Source organism: Eulemur rufifrons, chromosome 7, assembly GCF_041146395.1.
Source record: "Eulemur rufifrons isolate Redbay chromosome 7, OSU_ERuf_1, whole genome shotgun sequence".
In the NCBI taxonomy this organism is placed as follows: Eukaryota; Metazoa; Chordata; class Mammalia; order Primates; family Lemuridae; genus Eulemur; species Eulemur rufifrons.
The window spans coordinates 281988094-282005689 of record NC_090989.1 but is presented as its reverse complement, the minus strand read 5'-3'; the positions used below and the strand labels follow the sequence as shown (position 1 = coordinate 282005689).

The 17596-nt window shown below is 46.7% G+C and overlaps 1 protein-coding gene across 6 annotated transcripts in view; it reads left to right on the top strand.

The window, feature by feature from the left end:
* Window positions 1–17596, top strand: part of RAPGEF1 (Rap guanine nucleotide exchange factor 1) — a 137138-nt gene that overhangs the window by 85491 nt on the left and 34051 nt on the right. For all 6 annotated transcript variants that reach the window (XM_069476997.1, XM_069476993.1, XM_069476994.1 and 3 more), the window contains 6 exons: window positions 328–484; window positions 11765–11853; window positions 12528–12680; window positions 13153–13276; window positions 13745–13928; window positions 15069–15569. In XM_069476997.1, coding sequence (XP_069333098.1) covers window positions 328–484; window positions 11765–11853; window positions 12528–12680; window positions 13153–13276; window positions 13745–13928; window positions 15069–15569 — 1208 coding nt within the window. The remainder of the gene's footprint in view (window positions 1–327; window positions 485–11764; window positions 11854–12527; window positions 12681–13152; window positions 13277–13744; window positions 13929–15068; window positions 15570–17596) is intronic.

Genomic DNA, 17596 nt, shown 5'->3' with positions numbered 1-17596 from the left:
GAGACGTCACCAGCATCTCACAGAGGGATATGAAGTGGGAAAAAGCACATTAACTAGTGTGATGGAATATTTATGTTATATCTGGGAAATGAAAACAATTTTATAACACAGATAGAATGTAAAGCTGCACAAAGTTTCTTGTTGGATGTAAGGAGAAAGGCTCAGGGGAGAAAAGCTTTGTGTATTAAAAGGAGGTGTAAGTTTTGCAAAAAGAAAGTTTGAGAAACATGCCCTGGCCACTGAGGAAGTGGCTAAGTGGATATCTTAACGTGAATGGTCATGCTTTAGATGTTCTTAACGTTCTTTTAAAAAATCTCTTCCCTGTAGCTCAGCCCTCTCCTCCTGCTATAGCCGCGTGTACCAAAGTCTCGCCAACCTCATCCGTTGGTCTGACCAAGTGATGCTAGAAGGAGTGAACTCAGAAGATAAAGAGATGGTGACCACTGTGAAGAGCGTCATCAAGGCCGTGCTGGACGGAGTGAAGGTACCAGCTCGAGTTCCCAGCCTGCTGGGCGTTTATCACATAAGAATTTGTTCCTAACCATAACACGGTAGAAGCAATGTCTTCCAGCATCTCTAGTGTTGTGTGCTCTATTTGATAACTACTTAATTCTCTCAGGACTGGAGCAAATGGCTCTTATAAGCCTTTGGAGTACTTGTCCAGACAGTTGGGAAGGCTGCCTGGAGCAGTTGGCCCTCACTGAGCATTGTATTAAATCTTCAGAGAGCCTTTGTGTCTCAGCTCTGGCTGTGCGTGCTTGCCAGCTAGACAGAGTGCTATGAGGATCCTTTCTGCACTGACTTAGCAAAACTCCCAGCATGTCAGCTGCTACCTTTCATGTCCTAGGAACTTTTGGGATTCTTGGTAAAAAAGCAGGATTGAGTAAGAAGTGGAACCATCTATAATAGGGAGTTATGAATCATAGTTAAGGTGGGAAGCAAAGGCCATGGAGGATCTGAAATTTGGGTGGGCGACAAACCCTAGTTGAGAAAATAAGTACTAGTGGTTAAGAAGCAAGATAGGATATAGGACATGAGGCAGGTGAGGGCCTTTGGCCAGCACCAGGGCTGTGACCAACAGGAAAGTGGAACCCTGCTGTTAAGAGAGGCCAGGTGTGATGGAAAGGGGGCTGGCTTGGGGCCTGGCTAGGTTTCAATCCTAAGTTCACTACTTACCAGTCTATGAAGCTGAGCAATTTACTCAGCTGTTCTACATCTTAGTTAACTTATCTATAAAATAGCTCTAATAACAGCACTGTGCATCAGAGGGTTGTAGGAAGGGTTAAATGAGTCATATAATGAGTACATATGATGCTCTTAGAACAAGGCCTTAGCTGTTGTGTATTATTAATTACGTAGTGCTAGATGCATGCTTTGTTAATAGATCTTTTGGCTTGAAAAAACTGTGTCCCCTTTCATTCTAGACCCTTCAATCCAAAATTATAGCTAAGATACCCTAGGTTAAAAAAAACGTCTTCCCCACTCAACCACGCTGACAATTCCTGCAAGCTGCCTTCTTGGCTTGCCATTCCCCAGAAGCTCTGGAGAGTAGAATAAGGACCCCCAGAGGGTTTAAATCGCAGAGAGAAGCTAAGAAAGCATGGTTTGGCGTTACAAATTACTCCAGAATGGAGTGTGTGCTAGCTGGAAAGTGTGGGTGGCTCCATGCCTCCAGCACCGTGTAAGCGGAGGCTGGCGTGTCTGCTGGGGACGTGAGTTCATTCAGAGGAGGCTCAACTAGGTGGCATCAGTATTTTCGTCTGAGAGACCCCATGTCTTTTTCATTCCAAAAAGTTATTGGTCCTGTGTTACCTGTTCTGCACTGTGAGGCCTAACAGTGTAGCCCAGGGTAGCTGTTGTCATAAGACCTGATGTCACTCTCCAGAATTTGAAGTACAGTCACATGCATTATCCCCTTTCATCCTCATGATAGCTCTTGGAGGTCGGCAGGGCAGAATGGGATGTGACCTGGGCCCCATGTTTGTTGGCAAACTGATGTATTTCTGGCTCACCCACCCTTGCTATTCCTGTCAGGGCTTCTGGAAATATTGTCATTGAAAACTGTTATTTTTCAGATGACTTTGTTAAGATTTCCTTCTACCTAACTGATTCTGATGAGATGTTCAAAACAAGTTAGAACAGCCAAAACAGAGGAGATGGAGTTTCCACATATAAAGCTTTGTGACAGTCCCAAGTAGATTTCCTTTGTGGAATCATTAAAGCACCACTGTATTGGTTGAAAGCCATGTCTGAAAGAAAAACGTCTTTGATTTTTTCAAAGTGACTGGGATAAAAAAAAAAAAAAAAGAAAGAAACCTATAGATTATGAAGCTGTCAATATCTGAGAACAAATAACTTTTCCATAACTGTTTTAAAAATATTTTAACCACAACAAAGATTCTCTAGGTGAGGAGCTCTATAAATTCAATTTTGTTTCATTTCTTAAAGAATCATTTAACGAGAACCTTCTTTTTGTGCCGGGTAGTGTGATATAATCGGGACTATAATGATGAACAAGACTGGCACAGCCCTGACCTTATGGAGCTACAAACTAGGGAGGCAAAAGGACCACGAACAAAAATGTACAGTTACATAGTATAGTGCTACCAAGGAAACATGGCATGTGGTTACTAGGAGCGTGTGCAGATGACAGTCCTTTTTCAGGGTGATCAGAGATACTTCCCCAAGGAAGAGACAGGCCAGTGCCTGAAGAATGGACAGGCATTGACCTGTGACTAGGATCTTTTTGTGCTGGAGTCAGTAAAGGCAGTGAGGATGATCTAGACACTATGATGTTAGCATTTGTTGTTAATGTCTAATTGTAATCATAGCTAACGTTTACTGGGTGCTTTTTGTATCTTACCCTGACTTAATACTCATAACAATCCTCCAAGGTAGGCCCCCTTCACGGGTGTGGAAACTGAGGCTCAGACCAGTAGTCAGTAGCAAGGTTATGATTCACACCCGGCCTGCTGGACTCCTAGACCCTGTGTACCATGTCACCGTCAGCTGCCTCCCACACAGAAAAAAGGGTTCTCCGTGCTCCCACCTCCCAGCCAGCTGGCTTCCAGCTTCTCACTGTCCCCATCAGGCCAGGGACACCTTAGAAGCCTGTGTCCTGGTGGTGTGGCAGAGCCTCGCCCAGCTGGGAGGGGTCAGGACTGTACAGAAATGAAGTACATTCAGAGGGTGTCTTCACCCCACTTGGAGGAGAGATGTCGGCGTGTCCTTTAAACTGACTTACCGTCTTGCAAGTAACTCAGTCATTAAAGTGAGTCTTTTTTTTTTTTTTTTGAAGGCTTGAAAAAATGTGTTAAAACAGATTACTTTGTTTTTGTCCCTATATGGGTAGTACCATTTATCATTTAAACCCCCATGTAAATGTCACTTATTAGCTGTGTAACCCTGGACAAGTTACTTCTCTGAGTTTCAAGTAGGTTTAAAAATGTTCACCCTGAAGATTTGAGGAGAGGCCAAGGAAGATAATGTACATAAAGTGCCTCTGTGCGTAGGTGCCCGGTGTGCAGTGGGAAGTGCTGTCAGCCATAGAACAGCTCACACAAACTTTTTGAGGTAACCTTTTGGCAAATCTCCGGCCAAAAGACAGAATTCTGTTATCTGATCTGGCCCTGGGGCTGCTTTTCCAGCGGGAGCCTTGGCTCAGAGGTGCTCGTGACTCTCAGAGGAAGGAAGTCTCTGAGGAATTTAAAGGCCTCACTTTTTTTCCTCTAAGAACCACACCCAGCCTAGCACCTGGATGCCGGGGGGACTGAGCCACTCGGGGGCAAAGAGATATCCCAGTTTGATCTGTTGAAACCAGCACCCCAACTGTTCCCAAATTTACCAGTTAAGTTTTGCCTTTTTCTCTTGTCTCAGCCATATGACTCCTTACTCGTCTCCTTGGGCTCTGGTTTGCTCTCTTTGCAGATCTTCTAGGGATGTCCAACCTCCCTTGTGGATCTCCCATCTCCAGCCTCAAGACTGTCTGTCCCTAATCTCCAACCACACATACACAACAAAGTTTTTGTAATTAAGGAAGAAAAGAAAAAAAAAAAAAAAGCCTTACACCGATAACCTTGGGAGGAAACTGTGGAGTATCTACAGTTCTGTCATTTAACCATCACCACCCAAAACTGGACTTGTGTATCAGACTCAAACTCGTATAACAGCAGCAATATTTTGAAAAGAATGTTTTCTTGACTATCGCATTTAGGATTAGGTTTGACTGTAAGAAAACCCAAAATAATAGTGGCATTTAAAAAATAGAACTTTTTGTCTTTCATGTGTAGGAAGTTCAGAGATAGACAGTCTAGGGCTAGTGTGACATTTTTGAAAAGTGCTCTTCTCCCATCTTGCTTTCCTGTCATCCTTAGCACATGGATTCTACCTCACGGTTCAAAAAGGCTGCGTGGTCTCCAGCTATCATGACAACATTCCAGCCAGCTAGGAAGATGAGAGAGTAGGAAGTTGTGCCTTCTACCTTTGAGGAGGTTTCTCAGAAGGCCTCACAAAACTTCTGCTTACATTTTATTGGCTAGAAGTCAGTCATGTGCCCTGCTAAAAGTCTATCGGTAAGGAAGAACAGATATTGTTCTCTACCACACTGACATTTCAAAGGAGCCGTCTCTTTTATTCCTTTCAACCTATTTTTATTATGAAAAATTTCACACATTTATAAAAAAGAGAATAGTGATAGAAAAGGAAAAATGAGCATAAAAGAGAATAATGGAGCCTGTCCCATAGCTTCTTTTTTTTTTTTTTTTTTCTTTTTTCTTTTTCCTTCTTCCTTTTTCCTTTTTTCTTTTTTTTTTTTTGAGACAGAGTCTCGCTTTGTTGCCCAGGCTAGAGTGCCGCAGCGTCAGCCTAGCTCACAGCAACCTCAAACTCCTGGGCTCAAGCGATCCTACCGCCTCAGCCTCCCGGGTAGCTGGGACTACAGGCATGCACCACCATGTCCAGCTAATTTTTTCTATATATATTTTTAGTTTTCCAGCTAATTTCTTTCTATTTTTAGTAGAGACGGGGTCTCACTCTTGCTCAGGCTGGTCTCGAACTCCTGAGCTCAAACGATCCACCCGCTTCGGCCTCTCAGAGTGCCAGGATTACAGGCGTGAGCCACCGCGCCCGGCCCTGTTCCATAGCTTCTGCATCATCTGCTCGCAGCCAGCCTTGTTTCCTCTGCGCGTCCGCCTGCTCCCTCGGAGCAAGTCCAGACTCCGGATCCTTCCATCTGTAAACACCTTGGGACGTGTCTTTAGAACAAGGCAAACTTTTTTTGTAAAGGGTCAGATAGTAAATATTTTAGCCTCTCAAGCTACATACAGTCTCTGTTACATATCTTTGTTTTTTAATTTTTTTTTTTATTATAAACCATTCTTACCTTGAGAGCCTTACAAAAACAAGCCCTGGGCTAGATTTGGCCTACAAGATATAGTTTGCTATTTTCAAACAGTTTTTTAATTCAGCATCCCATATTCCCAAGGTTCATCCAATGTTGTATAATATATCCATACTTAATCTTTTTTATTGCCAAATAATATTCTAGTGCACAGATATGCCACATTTTATTTGTTTACTTAGGGACATTTGGGTGGTTTCCACCTTTTGGCTATTATGAATAATGCTGCTATGAACACTCATACAGGTTTTCGTGTGGATATATGTTGTCATTTCTCTTGGATATATACCTAGGAATGTCATTGCTGGGTCAGATATTAACTCTGTTTGATCTTGTGACAAACTACCAGACCATTTTCCAAAGCAACTGCATCATTTTACATTGCCACTGTCAGCATTTGAGGGTTTCCAGTTTCTCTACGTCTTCTCCATCACTTGTTACTATCTTTTGATAACAGCCACCCTAGTGGATGTGAAGCAGTATCTCGTGTGGTTTTAATGTGTGTTTCCACAATGGCTAATGATGTTAGGCATCTTTTCATGTGCTCATTGGTCATATTTGTATATCTTCTTTGGAGAAATATCTATTCAAGTCCTTCCCCCATTTTTTAATTTGGGGGGGTCTTTTTATTATTGAGTTATAAGTCATCTTGCACATTTTTTATCACAGACTTGGAATCAGCCATTCCTTTAAAGAACCTTGATTCCTTTATTGGAAAAGGGTATTTAGAGACCACAGTTTGAATGCTAAGGTTGCTCATTGCTATTTCTAGTTCTTTTCAGTGGCTAGAACTTAAAAATGTATGTTTAGTTTCTTTAAGTCAAAACACATTATGAGTTTATGCTAATACTTCTGAAGCACAACCAGGAAATGTATCTCTTAATAACCCCCTCCCGAACCTGTTTTCTGAGCAGTTCAATAAGTATATTTCCTAATAAATCTGCTAACATGAAGCCCTACACCAAACATTTACTTTTTGTAATCTCAAGGGCTTTGGGTGTAGAGCTGCACCCTGTCCAAGCTAGGGTAGCAGCAGCTCCTCCTCTGACGGAAACGCTAGTGGTTTCTGGTACCGGCTGCTCTGCAGAGTTACAACGAGCAAGAGAAAGTCTTTCAATTATCTGTGAGGGCTTTATTTTCAGGGTGACACTTGCAAGCTTTTATTATTAGAGTTGCAGCTTCTTGCCCCAACTACATTATTATTCTGGGTACAAAGGTGCCCCGTTGTAAAAATTGTGCTCCCCAGCCCCTGCCCTGGTCTGCTCCTTGGTAGGCCCCGTAGGCACCCTGCCTGCTGGCGTGGAGTGTGAGGTCACCCATGGCTCCTTGTGTTTAGGCTATGGGAGGAGTGCCAGCCAGCGCCTCGTGGCTGGAGCAGCCTCCAGGAGCGGACCTCACGGGTCCATCGCCACCCTGTCTGCTTCTGGGCCTCGCGTGCTTGGTGCTCTGCCACTTCCTCTTTTTTGTTATTGCCTCGTATTACCACGTTGGATGTGGGCAAGGAAGGTCCCTTTTTGTTGCCATAAAAAAGTCACACTGGGGCTGGACATCCCTGTGATGTCCTCACACAGGTTCAGTTACAGGAAACTCCTCAATGGCCTGTGTTGCATCAGACTCACTCCAAGGCCTCTGGAGAATTTGTCAGAACCACCTGAGAGAGGGGTTATGTCATGGTGACATACACACATATCTTGCTGGGCTCTGGTCCCCGTACGCAGGAGATTCACAGGGCCAGAAGGGGACAGAGGATAGACAGAGACGGGATGCGAGCAAGAACGGAAGGCCACAAGTTGTAGACTGGTGTGCTCTTCTTTGAAATCCTGTCTCCCTCTATGCGAACCTGGAGGGCACTGGCCGTGCTGCTGTGTGCCTGGGGGCCTCTGTGGCAGGGGCAGCGCGGCAGTGAGTCGTGCAATTGGCGTTGCCTGCGGGCACCGGGTAGGAGCACTCTCCTTGTGCAGCGCGTGTCCCTTCTGCCTGTGGGCACCGGGTAGGAGCACTCTCCTTGTGCAGCGCGTGTCCCTTCTGCCTGTGGGCACCGGGTAGGAGCACTCTCCTTGTGCAGTGCGTGTCCCTTCTGCCAGGCAGTGGCCTTGTCTCAGTGCCACGGAGCAGCTGGGACGCCGGATGGTTCACTTCCTCTCTCACTTGCGCAGCGGCACTGTGTTCTGACTTGTTGAAGGCCATTTAAGCCCTTCCATCTCCACGATCGTTGTCAATATGGATTAAATGAGCTTGGAAACAAAGGAGTATGTATTTGGAAAGGTAACTTTTTCGAAGATATTTTTTGGCTTTTAAAAAAGCTGATTTTCAGGCCAGATGTGGTGGCTTAACACCTGTAATCCTAGCACTTTGGGAGTCCAAAGTGGGAGGATTGCTTGAGGCCAGGAGTTTGAGACCAGCCTGGACAACATAGGAAGACCCTGTATCTACAAAAAAGAGAAAAATTGGCCGGGCGCAGTGGCTCACGCCTGTAATCCTAGCACTCTGGGAGGCCGAGGTGGGCGGATCGTTTGAGCTCAGGAGTTCGAGACCAGCCTGAGCAAGAGTGAGACCCCGTCTCTACTAAAAATAGAAAGAAATTATATGGACAACTAAAATATATATATACAAAAAAATTAGCCGGGCATAGTGGCGCATGCCTGTAGTCCCAGCTACTCGGGAGGCTGAGGCAGTAGGATCGCTTAAGCCCAGGAGTTTGAGGTTGCTGTGAGCTAGGCTGACGCCACAGCACTCACTCTAGCCTGGGCAACAGAGTGAGACTCTGTCTCAAAAAAAAAAAAGAAAAGAAAAATTATTACTAGCCGGGCATGGTGGCCAGCGCCTGTAGTCCCAGCTACTAGGGAGGCTGAGATAGACCCCTTGAGCCCAGGAGTTTGCGATTGCAGTAAACTCAGTGGTTGATGATGCCGCTGCGCTGTAGCCTAGGCAACAGAGCGAGAACCTGTCTCCAAAAACAAAACAAAAAAACCTGATTTTCAGTGAACTCGCAGCTTATAGTCGCTGATTATAGATGCATAGCCTTTTCTAACTTGTGCCTCACGACGATTGCCTCATGACGATTAAAAAGTCTGACATCCCTTTCAGAAATTCTGCCTTCAGTAGGTGTTTGGCTGTCACCACGTTTCAAATGGTCAGTTTTCAGTGAGATTAGGGTAAGCACAGTGGCCAGATACGTGCATGTTTTAAGGGTTTTCCTTCGTCTGTGATCCTTACGGCAAGTTGAGACTAACGACCTTCTGTTTAGCAGGAAGGTTGGTGGTAAATGAAAAAGCCGGCTCCCTTTTACACACTCTTTTCAAGCCTAGGCCAGTGAACTGGTAGAGGGGAGAGTGGCTGCGATCATGACGTCATCTTGGAATTCGGGTGCATGCTTGCACACGTGTGCCTGGCGTTCCAAGACTCTTTGCCATCATTCGCTGGTTGAGTTCACAGCTGCCTGTCCAGAAAGATGGCGATCTAATTATAATTGCTCCTGAATCAACTATAAAGAATAAAGAATCGGTGGAATGTTTTCCTCTGTCATCAGATGCAAAGGTGAAGCCCTTTCTGTGTTGCTTTTGCCCAGCTCTAAAGAAAAGTGAACCTGAAGGTGGGGCATCCAAGTCACTGGCCTGGCAACGTGCTTTCACGATGAGCTGCCTCTCCCACCCTCCTCCAGTCACGGGGTGCCAGGGGCAGCCTCCATTCCATCTGCCATCTCTCTTGATGATGCAGTTTCTTATCCCGCCATATTGTCCTGTTCGTAATCACCAGCTAGGTAGCTGTTCCTTAAATATTAACTTCTAAATTGTGATAACAGGCACGTTAAGTTCTCTTTTCTTCTGCCAGTACCGGGCTCTTAGAGATCCTCACGTGTCCTCATTTCTCCAAGAGGAGGGATCGCTGTTATAGACTGGGGTGACCCCGAATCTGCTTACATTTATATGCCTTTATTTGGGGGAGTTGTTTGTTTAATTATTATTTCAGAGGTAATACAAGTTCATTTTAGAAAATGAAGAGAAAAAACAAGATAGGGGATGTTTCATGGCCATATTTTTTCTGTTACACATGTTTCCAAAACATACAATATATACCAGCATGCCACCTCGGGCTATCTTTCCACTGAATGTTGTGTAACAGCATCTTTCCGTGCCATACCATATATTCTTGTTGTGGCTTTGTTTTTAATGGCAATATAATGGTCTGTTGTTTGGTCTGTCAAGACTTACGTAATCAGTTATTATTATATATTATTGAATATATTATATTCAACATGTTGAATATATTGAATATTTAATTATGAAATATTGAACAATTACTACATTAGTAATACATAATATGTAAAATGCTGTGATGACCACTCTCTGTGGCTTCATTTTTGCATACATTCATGACATTTTTCTTGGGCAAAATTCTTATAATGCAGATATTTAAGGCTTTTGATATATACTGATGTCATCCTCTGGAGAGGCTGTCCAAAGTGGTGCTCCCATCCACCATGTCTAGAAGTTTCTATTTTGTTACCATCTAAGCTGGAGACTCTCTTATGATTATTGACCATTGGTATTAACATTTGTGAATTTCTTCTTTGATACTTCTTTTGGTGTGTTCATCTTTTTTCTAGTTTTTATGTATTTGAAAGAACCCTTGCTCTGGGAAGGATGTCAGCTAACTTTGTCTTATTTCTAACCTATGCCGCACTTTCTACGTGTGGTGTTTTTCAAGTTTGGAGAGGCTTTGCGGTCTCTGGTCTAGGGAGACATTCCTGTGCCGCCTGCTGGCAGCCCTCGCTGCCTCCTCTGTAACTTCAGAAATGGCTGTTGGTGCTGGAAGCCTGAAACCCCTCGTGAAACAGTAGTTTCGCAGATGCCCGTCAGCAGGAGGACAGCTAAAGAAATCGGGGTTTATCCCTCCACAAAAGCATGGCTGTTTATGCCGAGCAAAAGACAGAACAGGCAAATCTGTGGAGACACAACATAGATGCGTCATTTCCAGGGCCTGGTGGGGTTGAGCAAAATGAGGAGGGACTACAAATGGGCACAGAGTTTTTCTGGGGGGTGATGAAAAGTCCTAAACTTGATTGTCTTGGTGGTTGCACTACTCTGTGAACAGACTAAAAACCACTAAATTATGTACTTTAAATGAGTGAATTTTATGGCGTGTGAATTATATGTCCTTAATCAAAGCCATTTAAAAAAAGAAGACAGACACAAAAGCATACATGCTGTATGGTACTGTTTATGTCATGTTCTAGAATAGGCGGAAGTAATCTGTGATACTAGAAGTAAAAAAATGGTTGGGGTGGGGCAGGTTGACTGGAAAGGGTGATGGGAATGTTCCGTGGGTTGTTAGTAGTTCCTGCTTTGGATATATGCAATTGTCAAAACTCATCAAACTGGGAAAAATGCATTCTAACTGAAAAAAAAGAAACAAATGGGCCGGGCTCAGTGGCTCACGCCTATAATCCTAGCACTCTGGGAGGCCGAGGCAGGCGGATTGTTTGAGCTCATGAGTTCACGACCAGCCTGAGCAAGAGTGAGACCCCGTCTCTACTAAAAAATACAAAGAAATTAGCTGGACAACTAAAAATGTATATAGAAAAAATTAGCCAGGCATGGTGACGCATGCCTGTAGTCCCAGCTACTCGGGAGGCTGAGGCAGAAGGATTGCTTGAGCCCAGGAGTTTGAGGTTGCTGTGAGCTAGGCTGACACCACGGCACTCTAGCCAGGACAAAAGAGCAAGACTCTGTCTCCAAAAAAAAGAAACAAACAAACAAATGGGCCCTAATCTCATCCCTTTCATTTGTTTGCTATAATTTGAAAAATAATTTTCCTTTTCTTCTTTTCTATTTTAATGGTTCTGAAGTCATCTCTCTGGTGGATAATATGCCTTTAACTCCTCTGCATTGACAAAGACCCCGGCCAGTCCCTTGGGGTAGCAGGTGCCACCACACCCACGGCCAGCTCTTCTTGGGAAACCACCCAAAGCCATTGTTGTGCACATATTTAATAATATAATGGCTTTAAAAATATGGTTCTTTTCCCACAAACTGACTGGGAATCTGTTCTACTGGGTGTTTAATTTGTGTGATAAACTTAGTCATCTTGAGACCATGGGGTTTACCATTTCCCCTCCCAAGAGGAAGTGCCTTTATGCATGTGAAACTTCTTGACATGCTATCAGAGTATTTTTGGAGGACAGAGGACATTTGGGAAGCTGTGCAGATTACCTTAGTCAAATAATACTTGCGTTTATGGTATGTGGGGACTCTGTAGACAGAAACGAGTCTCAGCAGTGGGGGGCAGGCAAGCCACCTGCCTTCTTGTGAACGCTCAGTGGTGACAGGAACTCTGCTCATTGCCTTTCTCTTGTGTGGGGTGTAGGAGCTGGTCAGACTGACCATCGAGAAACAGGGGCGACCATCACCAACGAGCCCAGTGAAGCCCAGTTCCCCGCCCAGCAAGCCTGACGGGTAAGTGCTGACTGATCGCCCTGTGATGGGGGTCACATTCGGTGGCACATGACAAAGGATAGGACCGGGTGGGCAGCAGGTCGAGTACGCTGCTTGAAGCCCCCGTTCCGTTTTCAGTGATAAATTCAGAGCGTACGTTTCACACAGGCTTTGAAGTATCGCCGCCTCTGAAGCTTAGCATTTCGTGTGACTGTTTCTGAGCATAGCGTGTGAGGGTGTCCAGGGACACACACGAGCGCTTTTCCTGACCAACTTCAATTCATGACTAGAAAGAATTTTTAAGGGTTTGGATTTGGGGGATTTGACTTGAGAGCACTCCTGCTTGGTCAGGGAGGAAACTGAAGGCAACGTGCACAGTTGGAATAGCTTGCATCCATCTCTACTGCATGCCCTGGTGAAAACGCGGAACACGAATCTGGAGCATTCTAGAGGGGCTTTAGGTTATCTGCCGATGAGGATGGGTGCAGAGTCGGGGACACGGGCAAGCTCCAGCAATGTGTTAGCTATCAAACCAGACTTGAACCCCAGGGCCCTGTGCCTAGGGCACCTGCCCTCAGCCCCAGCCCAACCCCATCGTGTCCCTGCCCTGGTCAAATTTTAACCCTCTGGGGACCCGTGTGTGCTCTGTCCCACCCACGACCTTCTGTAACCCCACGCTCTTCTCCACTCTCCAGCCCATCTGAGCTCCCCCTGTCAGACCGTGAGATGGAGATCCTAAACAAGTCAGCAGGGGTGTCACAGCCCGCCGAGCTCCTCCCAGATGCCGCAGACGAAGAGGTCGCTCCCCCCAAGCCCCCTTTACCTGGTATTCGGGTGGTTGATAACAGGTAATTACCTTCCTGTTTTCCAGCAGCACCTTTCTTCAGACGCAGAGGCGCGGAGGATAGAATGAGCAGAAAAGGGAGGTGGCACAGGCTGGATAAGAACCCAGAGCTCAGGCCCTGTCTCTGTACAAGCTCTGGGGGTGGAGTCTGCCTCGGGAGGGGCGTCTGCTAGGTGTCTGGGCCCTGCCCCGCCTTCCCCTGTTACACCCTCTGAGCTCTCCTGAAGGCTGTCCTTGCTCCAGCCCAGTGGCACCTGGTGTGGTTTGTTATGAAAGGAAAGAAAAGGTGGTTCTTTTTTGTTCTTTTGGTATTTATGGGTTTTGTTTTGGCAGGAGGGGAATGGATAGGAGTAGGAGTGTGAAAATTGGGTGTGGAGAGTCTCTGATGAAAGAACCCCACATCCTGCACCCTAATATGGTGCTAAAGAGCTTTTGTGTGCATTGCTTGGTCTGCCTGGATGTTCTGTCTGTTTCAGTCCTCCCCCAGCATTGCCACCCAAGAAAAGACAGTCGGCACCGTCCCCTACCCGAGTGGCTGTGGTGGCCCCCATGAGTCGAGCCACCAGTGGCTCCAGTTTGCCTGTTGGAATTAATAGGCAGGTAATGCAGCCCCTATTCGCTGTGTGGGAAAGTGGAGGGAGGGTTTTGGGGTTTGGCTCCTGAAGCTGAAAGAAACCCAGTGGTCTTTCAGGCCCTGGTGTTTGCCGGGTCGACACACGCTCTTCGAGGGCTTGGAGGCCTCACGGGCATCCTTCTGGCTCCAGGACATGGTAGAAGTTCTTATATGGAGTGTAGGGACCGGGGGGAGGGAGAGGCTAGAGCCAAAGGGACATCTCCGGGGGACATCTGAGCCCCAGCCCCAGGGCCCTCCCTGGCCACATACCCCAAACACTACAACAGCTGCTTTCTCAACAGCTTTCTCATCTGTCTGTGTGATTTTATTGCTGTTGTCAAAGACAGTTTGAGTTTGGCAGTATTTCCTTCTCTAAGTAAATGTACTGATCGCCCCATCCCTGCTCTCTTGTTTCTCAGGAGTGACTTGGATTTGTTTTTATTTTTCCTCCCAAGGATTTTGACGTTGACTGTTACGCACAGCGGCGACTGTCCGGAGGCAGCCACTCATACGGCGGGGAGTCGCCGCGCCTCTCCCCCTGCAGCAGCATAGGCAAGCTCAGCAAGTCGGACGAGCAGCTGTCCTCTCTGGACAGGGACAGCGGGCAGTGCTCCCGGAACACAAGCTGTGAAACACTAGGTGAGCACCAGCGTCGTCCTGCCTCATCCTTTCTCGGTGGCTCCTTAGGGGTCAGAGGGTCCTAGGTTTGAGTCCCAGGTAATGCCAGTCATTAACTACATGACTTTGGCCAAGTCATTTAAAACCTGAGCCTCAGTTTCCTCACCTGCAAAATGAGGATTAACAATATCTGCCTCTCAAAGAGGTTGAAAGTTTAAAGGAAACAACAGTGTGAAGCCACATCATAGATACTCAAGTGGTGGCTGTTGTTACGGTTAACCTGTCAGTGTGTAAATTGATGCTCTTTGCCAGAGTTAAGTGCTTAGGGCTTTACGTGAGGGGGTGCTCTGGCAGAGTTTGAAGGCGAGCGAGCGTGCTCCTGACCACCTTGTGGGTCGGTGCCGGGCTTGTGCCATGTGGCCCAGCAGAGTCTGCAGGGCAGCTGGGCAGGGCGTGAGGAGCAGTGGGCTGTTGGTGTCCTGTGAGCTGGTTTTCACTTCAGACAATGTATCCTAAGAACATAATCAAGATTTCTCTCCAAGGATGTTATTCCCAGTGTTACGAGGAGTAGTGACACTCTGGAGACTCTGTAAGTACTCACTGGTAGGGAGTCAGATGAGTTGTGGCATATTCACGTGGGGAGTGATCTTCACACTGTTCTGCAGCAGCAGGCCTTGCTAAAAAAAAAAAAAAAAAAAAGATAAAAATCACTTATGATACATTGATAAATGAAAAAAGTCCAAGACCATTGCATGGTATTTTCTCAGCTGGGTTTTTAAAAAAAGGAATTCCAGAGGGGGAAAAAATAAAGACTTTAAATAAAATAACATCAAAATGTAAATAGGGATTATAGGTTATGGGATTGTGAGTAATTTTTATTTTCTTGATAGTTTGCCATGTTTTCTACAGTGATTGTATTTTTTTTTTTAAGTAAGAAATTAAAAAAATTTAGGAAAGTACAATGAATAGTATAGCAAACAGCCACATTTCCATCTGTTTTACTTTTATAATCAGGGAGAGGAAGGAAGAATATAAAATACAAAACATGGAGCAGGTTTTGTCACACGCTCACAAGTGAGACTGGATGGGGCGAGAAGGGCAGGACCGTGTGTTTCTGGGGGCCTCGTGGCTAACGGGCGTTTCTCCCCATTGTGATTGCAGATCACTATGATCCTGACTATGAATTCCTCCAGCAAGACCTCTCTAATGCAGACCAGATACCTCAGCAAATGGCCTGTAACCTTAGCCCACTGCCGGAGTCCTTGGGGGAGTCTGGGTCTCCATTTCTTGGCCATCCTTTCCAGCTGCCTCTTGGCAGCTGTCCCCAGCCAGAGGGGCCCTTGGCCCCAGGGCAGCAGACAGACACGCCACCCGCCCTCCCCGAGAAGAAGCGCAGAAGTGCGGCCTCCCAGACCACGGACAGCTCTGGCTGCAGGGTATCCTACGAGCGGCACCCCTCGCAGTACGACAACATCTCCGAGGACGACCTGCAGAACCCAGCCCCGATCCAGTCCATCCCCTACACGCCCTTTGCTGCTGTTCTCCCTTTTCAGCAAGGAGGTTCCTCAGCCCCTGTTGAATTTGTGGGTGATTTCACTGCTCCTGAATCAACGGGTGACCCAGAAAAACCACCTCCTCTACCAGAGAAGAAAAACAAACACAGTAAGCTTTTATTGAGCTTTGTCAAAAAGTGCATTTTATTACCTAAAATGGTGACATGTTTTAATTAAGCATTAGACTAAAGTCAAACCAGTGGCCTCATTATTTCATAAAAGATAGGACCATGGGTACATAGACACTTCTGGGAGCCTGGCTTTGTCATTCCTGGTGATTGTTTTTAAAGCCCGATCAGCTGGCCGGGCGTGGTGGCCCACGCCTGTAATCCTAACACTCTGGAAGGCCGAGGCAGGCGAATCGTTTGACCTCAGGAGTTCAAGACCAGCCTGAGCAAGAGCAAGACCCCATCTCTACTGAAAAAATAGAAAGAAATTAGCTGAACAACTAAAAATATATAGAAAAAATTAGCCAGGCATGGTGGCGCATGCCTGTAGTCCCAGCTACTCGGGAGGCTGAGGCAGAAGGATTGCTTGAGCCCCGGAGTTTGAGGTTGCTGTGAGCTAGGCTGATGCCACGGCACTCTAGCCCAGGCAACAGAGTGAGACTCTGTCAAAAAAAAAAAAAAAAAGGGCCCGATCAGCTGACCGTTCCTTTATGGTCTCTCTAAAATCTCCAGCCCAAGTGCTTCTCTTTAGATGGCAGTCAGCTGGCCTGGCCTGAGCACACAGGGACAGAGGGGAATGAGTGTCCTGCTGTACAAGACAGCATCGCAGCAACATCTATGGAGAGCAAGGTGGGCCTTTGGTTTTAAGCTGACCTTGCCTAGTGCCCACAGAGTGATTTCCAGGGACCCCTGAACAGAGGGCGCGCTGTCCTCTGTTGCGGAGGACAAACACTCACAGAGTGACTTGGAGCTGAGTTTGCCTGGCAGGAGTAACTCAGGACCTCTTGGACCAGACATTTTAATATATGATGTTATTAGGACCCAGAGGTGGAGCTGAAATTTTGAATATTTGTTTATATTTTGAGTATTTTCCAACTGTAAATTTGCCATAAAATTACTAAGTAGAGTTCCACCGGAATTTCTGTTTTCCCCTGGCTCCCCTGACTACTCCGCATTGTCGAGAGTTGCCTGGCCCTCTCGGCCCCCACCCTCCCCCACTTTGCTAACACAGCTCTGCTTTGATTTTCTTTGGCAGACCAGCTGTCACCACTCTGACGTGTGAGGCCACATCAGCCCCACAGCCCCAGGGTTCCCTGGCCTCAGTTGAAGCATCCAACAGAGAACTTCTACAAGCTAGAAATGGAATCTCTATTCCAGATTCCCAAATGAGAGCATCTGAGTGGTTCAGCTTAGAGCTGGATCCTGTTCTTAAAGAAGGGAAGCCCTGGCTTAGTTAAACCCAGCAAGGACTGTCCTGAGGGCCAGCCAGGCAGTCCGTGGCAGGAGAAGCTGCTGATGCTGTAACGTATTCCCCAGCTCCTCCCTGGGTGTTACCCAGCTTGTATAATGGCCTCAGTGGTGTGGTCCCCCCCGGCAGAGGGAGAGCTGGCTCTGTGGGGCCAATGATGTCATCTCCATCTGTTGTGTAAATTTGCTCATTAGAAACCAGGACACTCGGGGAAGGGGATGCAATGGTAGTGCAAGGAATGCTTCCCTCTCTGCCTCCCCCCTGCACAGGCAAGTGCTTGAAGCGCTGTCGGCCTCCCCTTCCACCCGCCCTGCCAGGAGCGGTGTGGCATGTGGGCTTCACCCTCTTTCCTTCCCCAGGCATCCTCCGAGGTCAGACATGGGGCGGCAGCATGGCATTCTGGCAAACTGCAGCAGGTGCCAGGGAGCCTTCCCCTTCCAGCTCCTAGAACAAGTGTGGGCAGCCGTCCTCATGCAGGGTCTGCAGAGAAGAGAAGGAAAGGGAGGGGTAGCCATTGTTTCCTTCCAAACAGTCACGTGTGGCTAAAACTGTCTGTCTGTTCATTGAGGCCACCGTTTTGAGGCTTTAGCCCACTCATCAGTGTCTGCAGCACTCATGCCTGCAAACCTTTAGACACTCCCAAGAGCTGCAGGCATGGCGCGCTCTTAGCTAAAGCTGCACACGCCCGTCATAGATAGTCTTGCAGCCACCTGCAAAGCG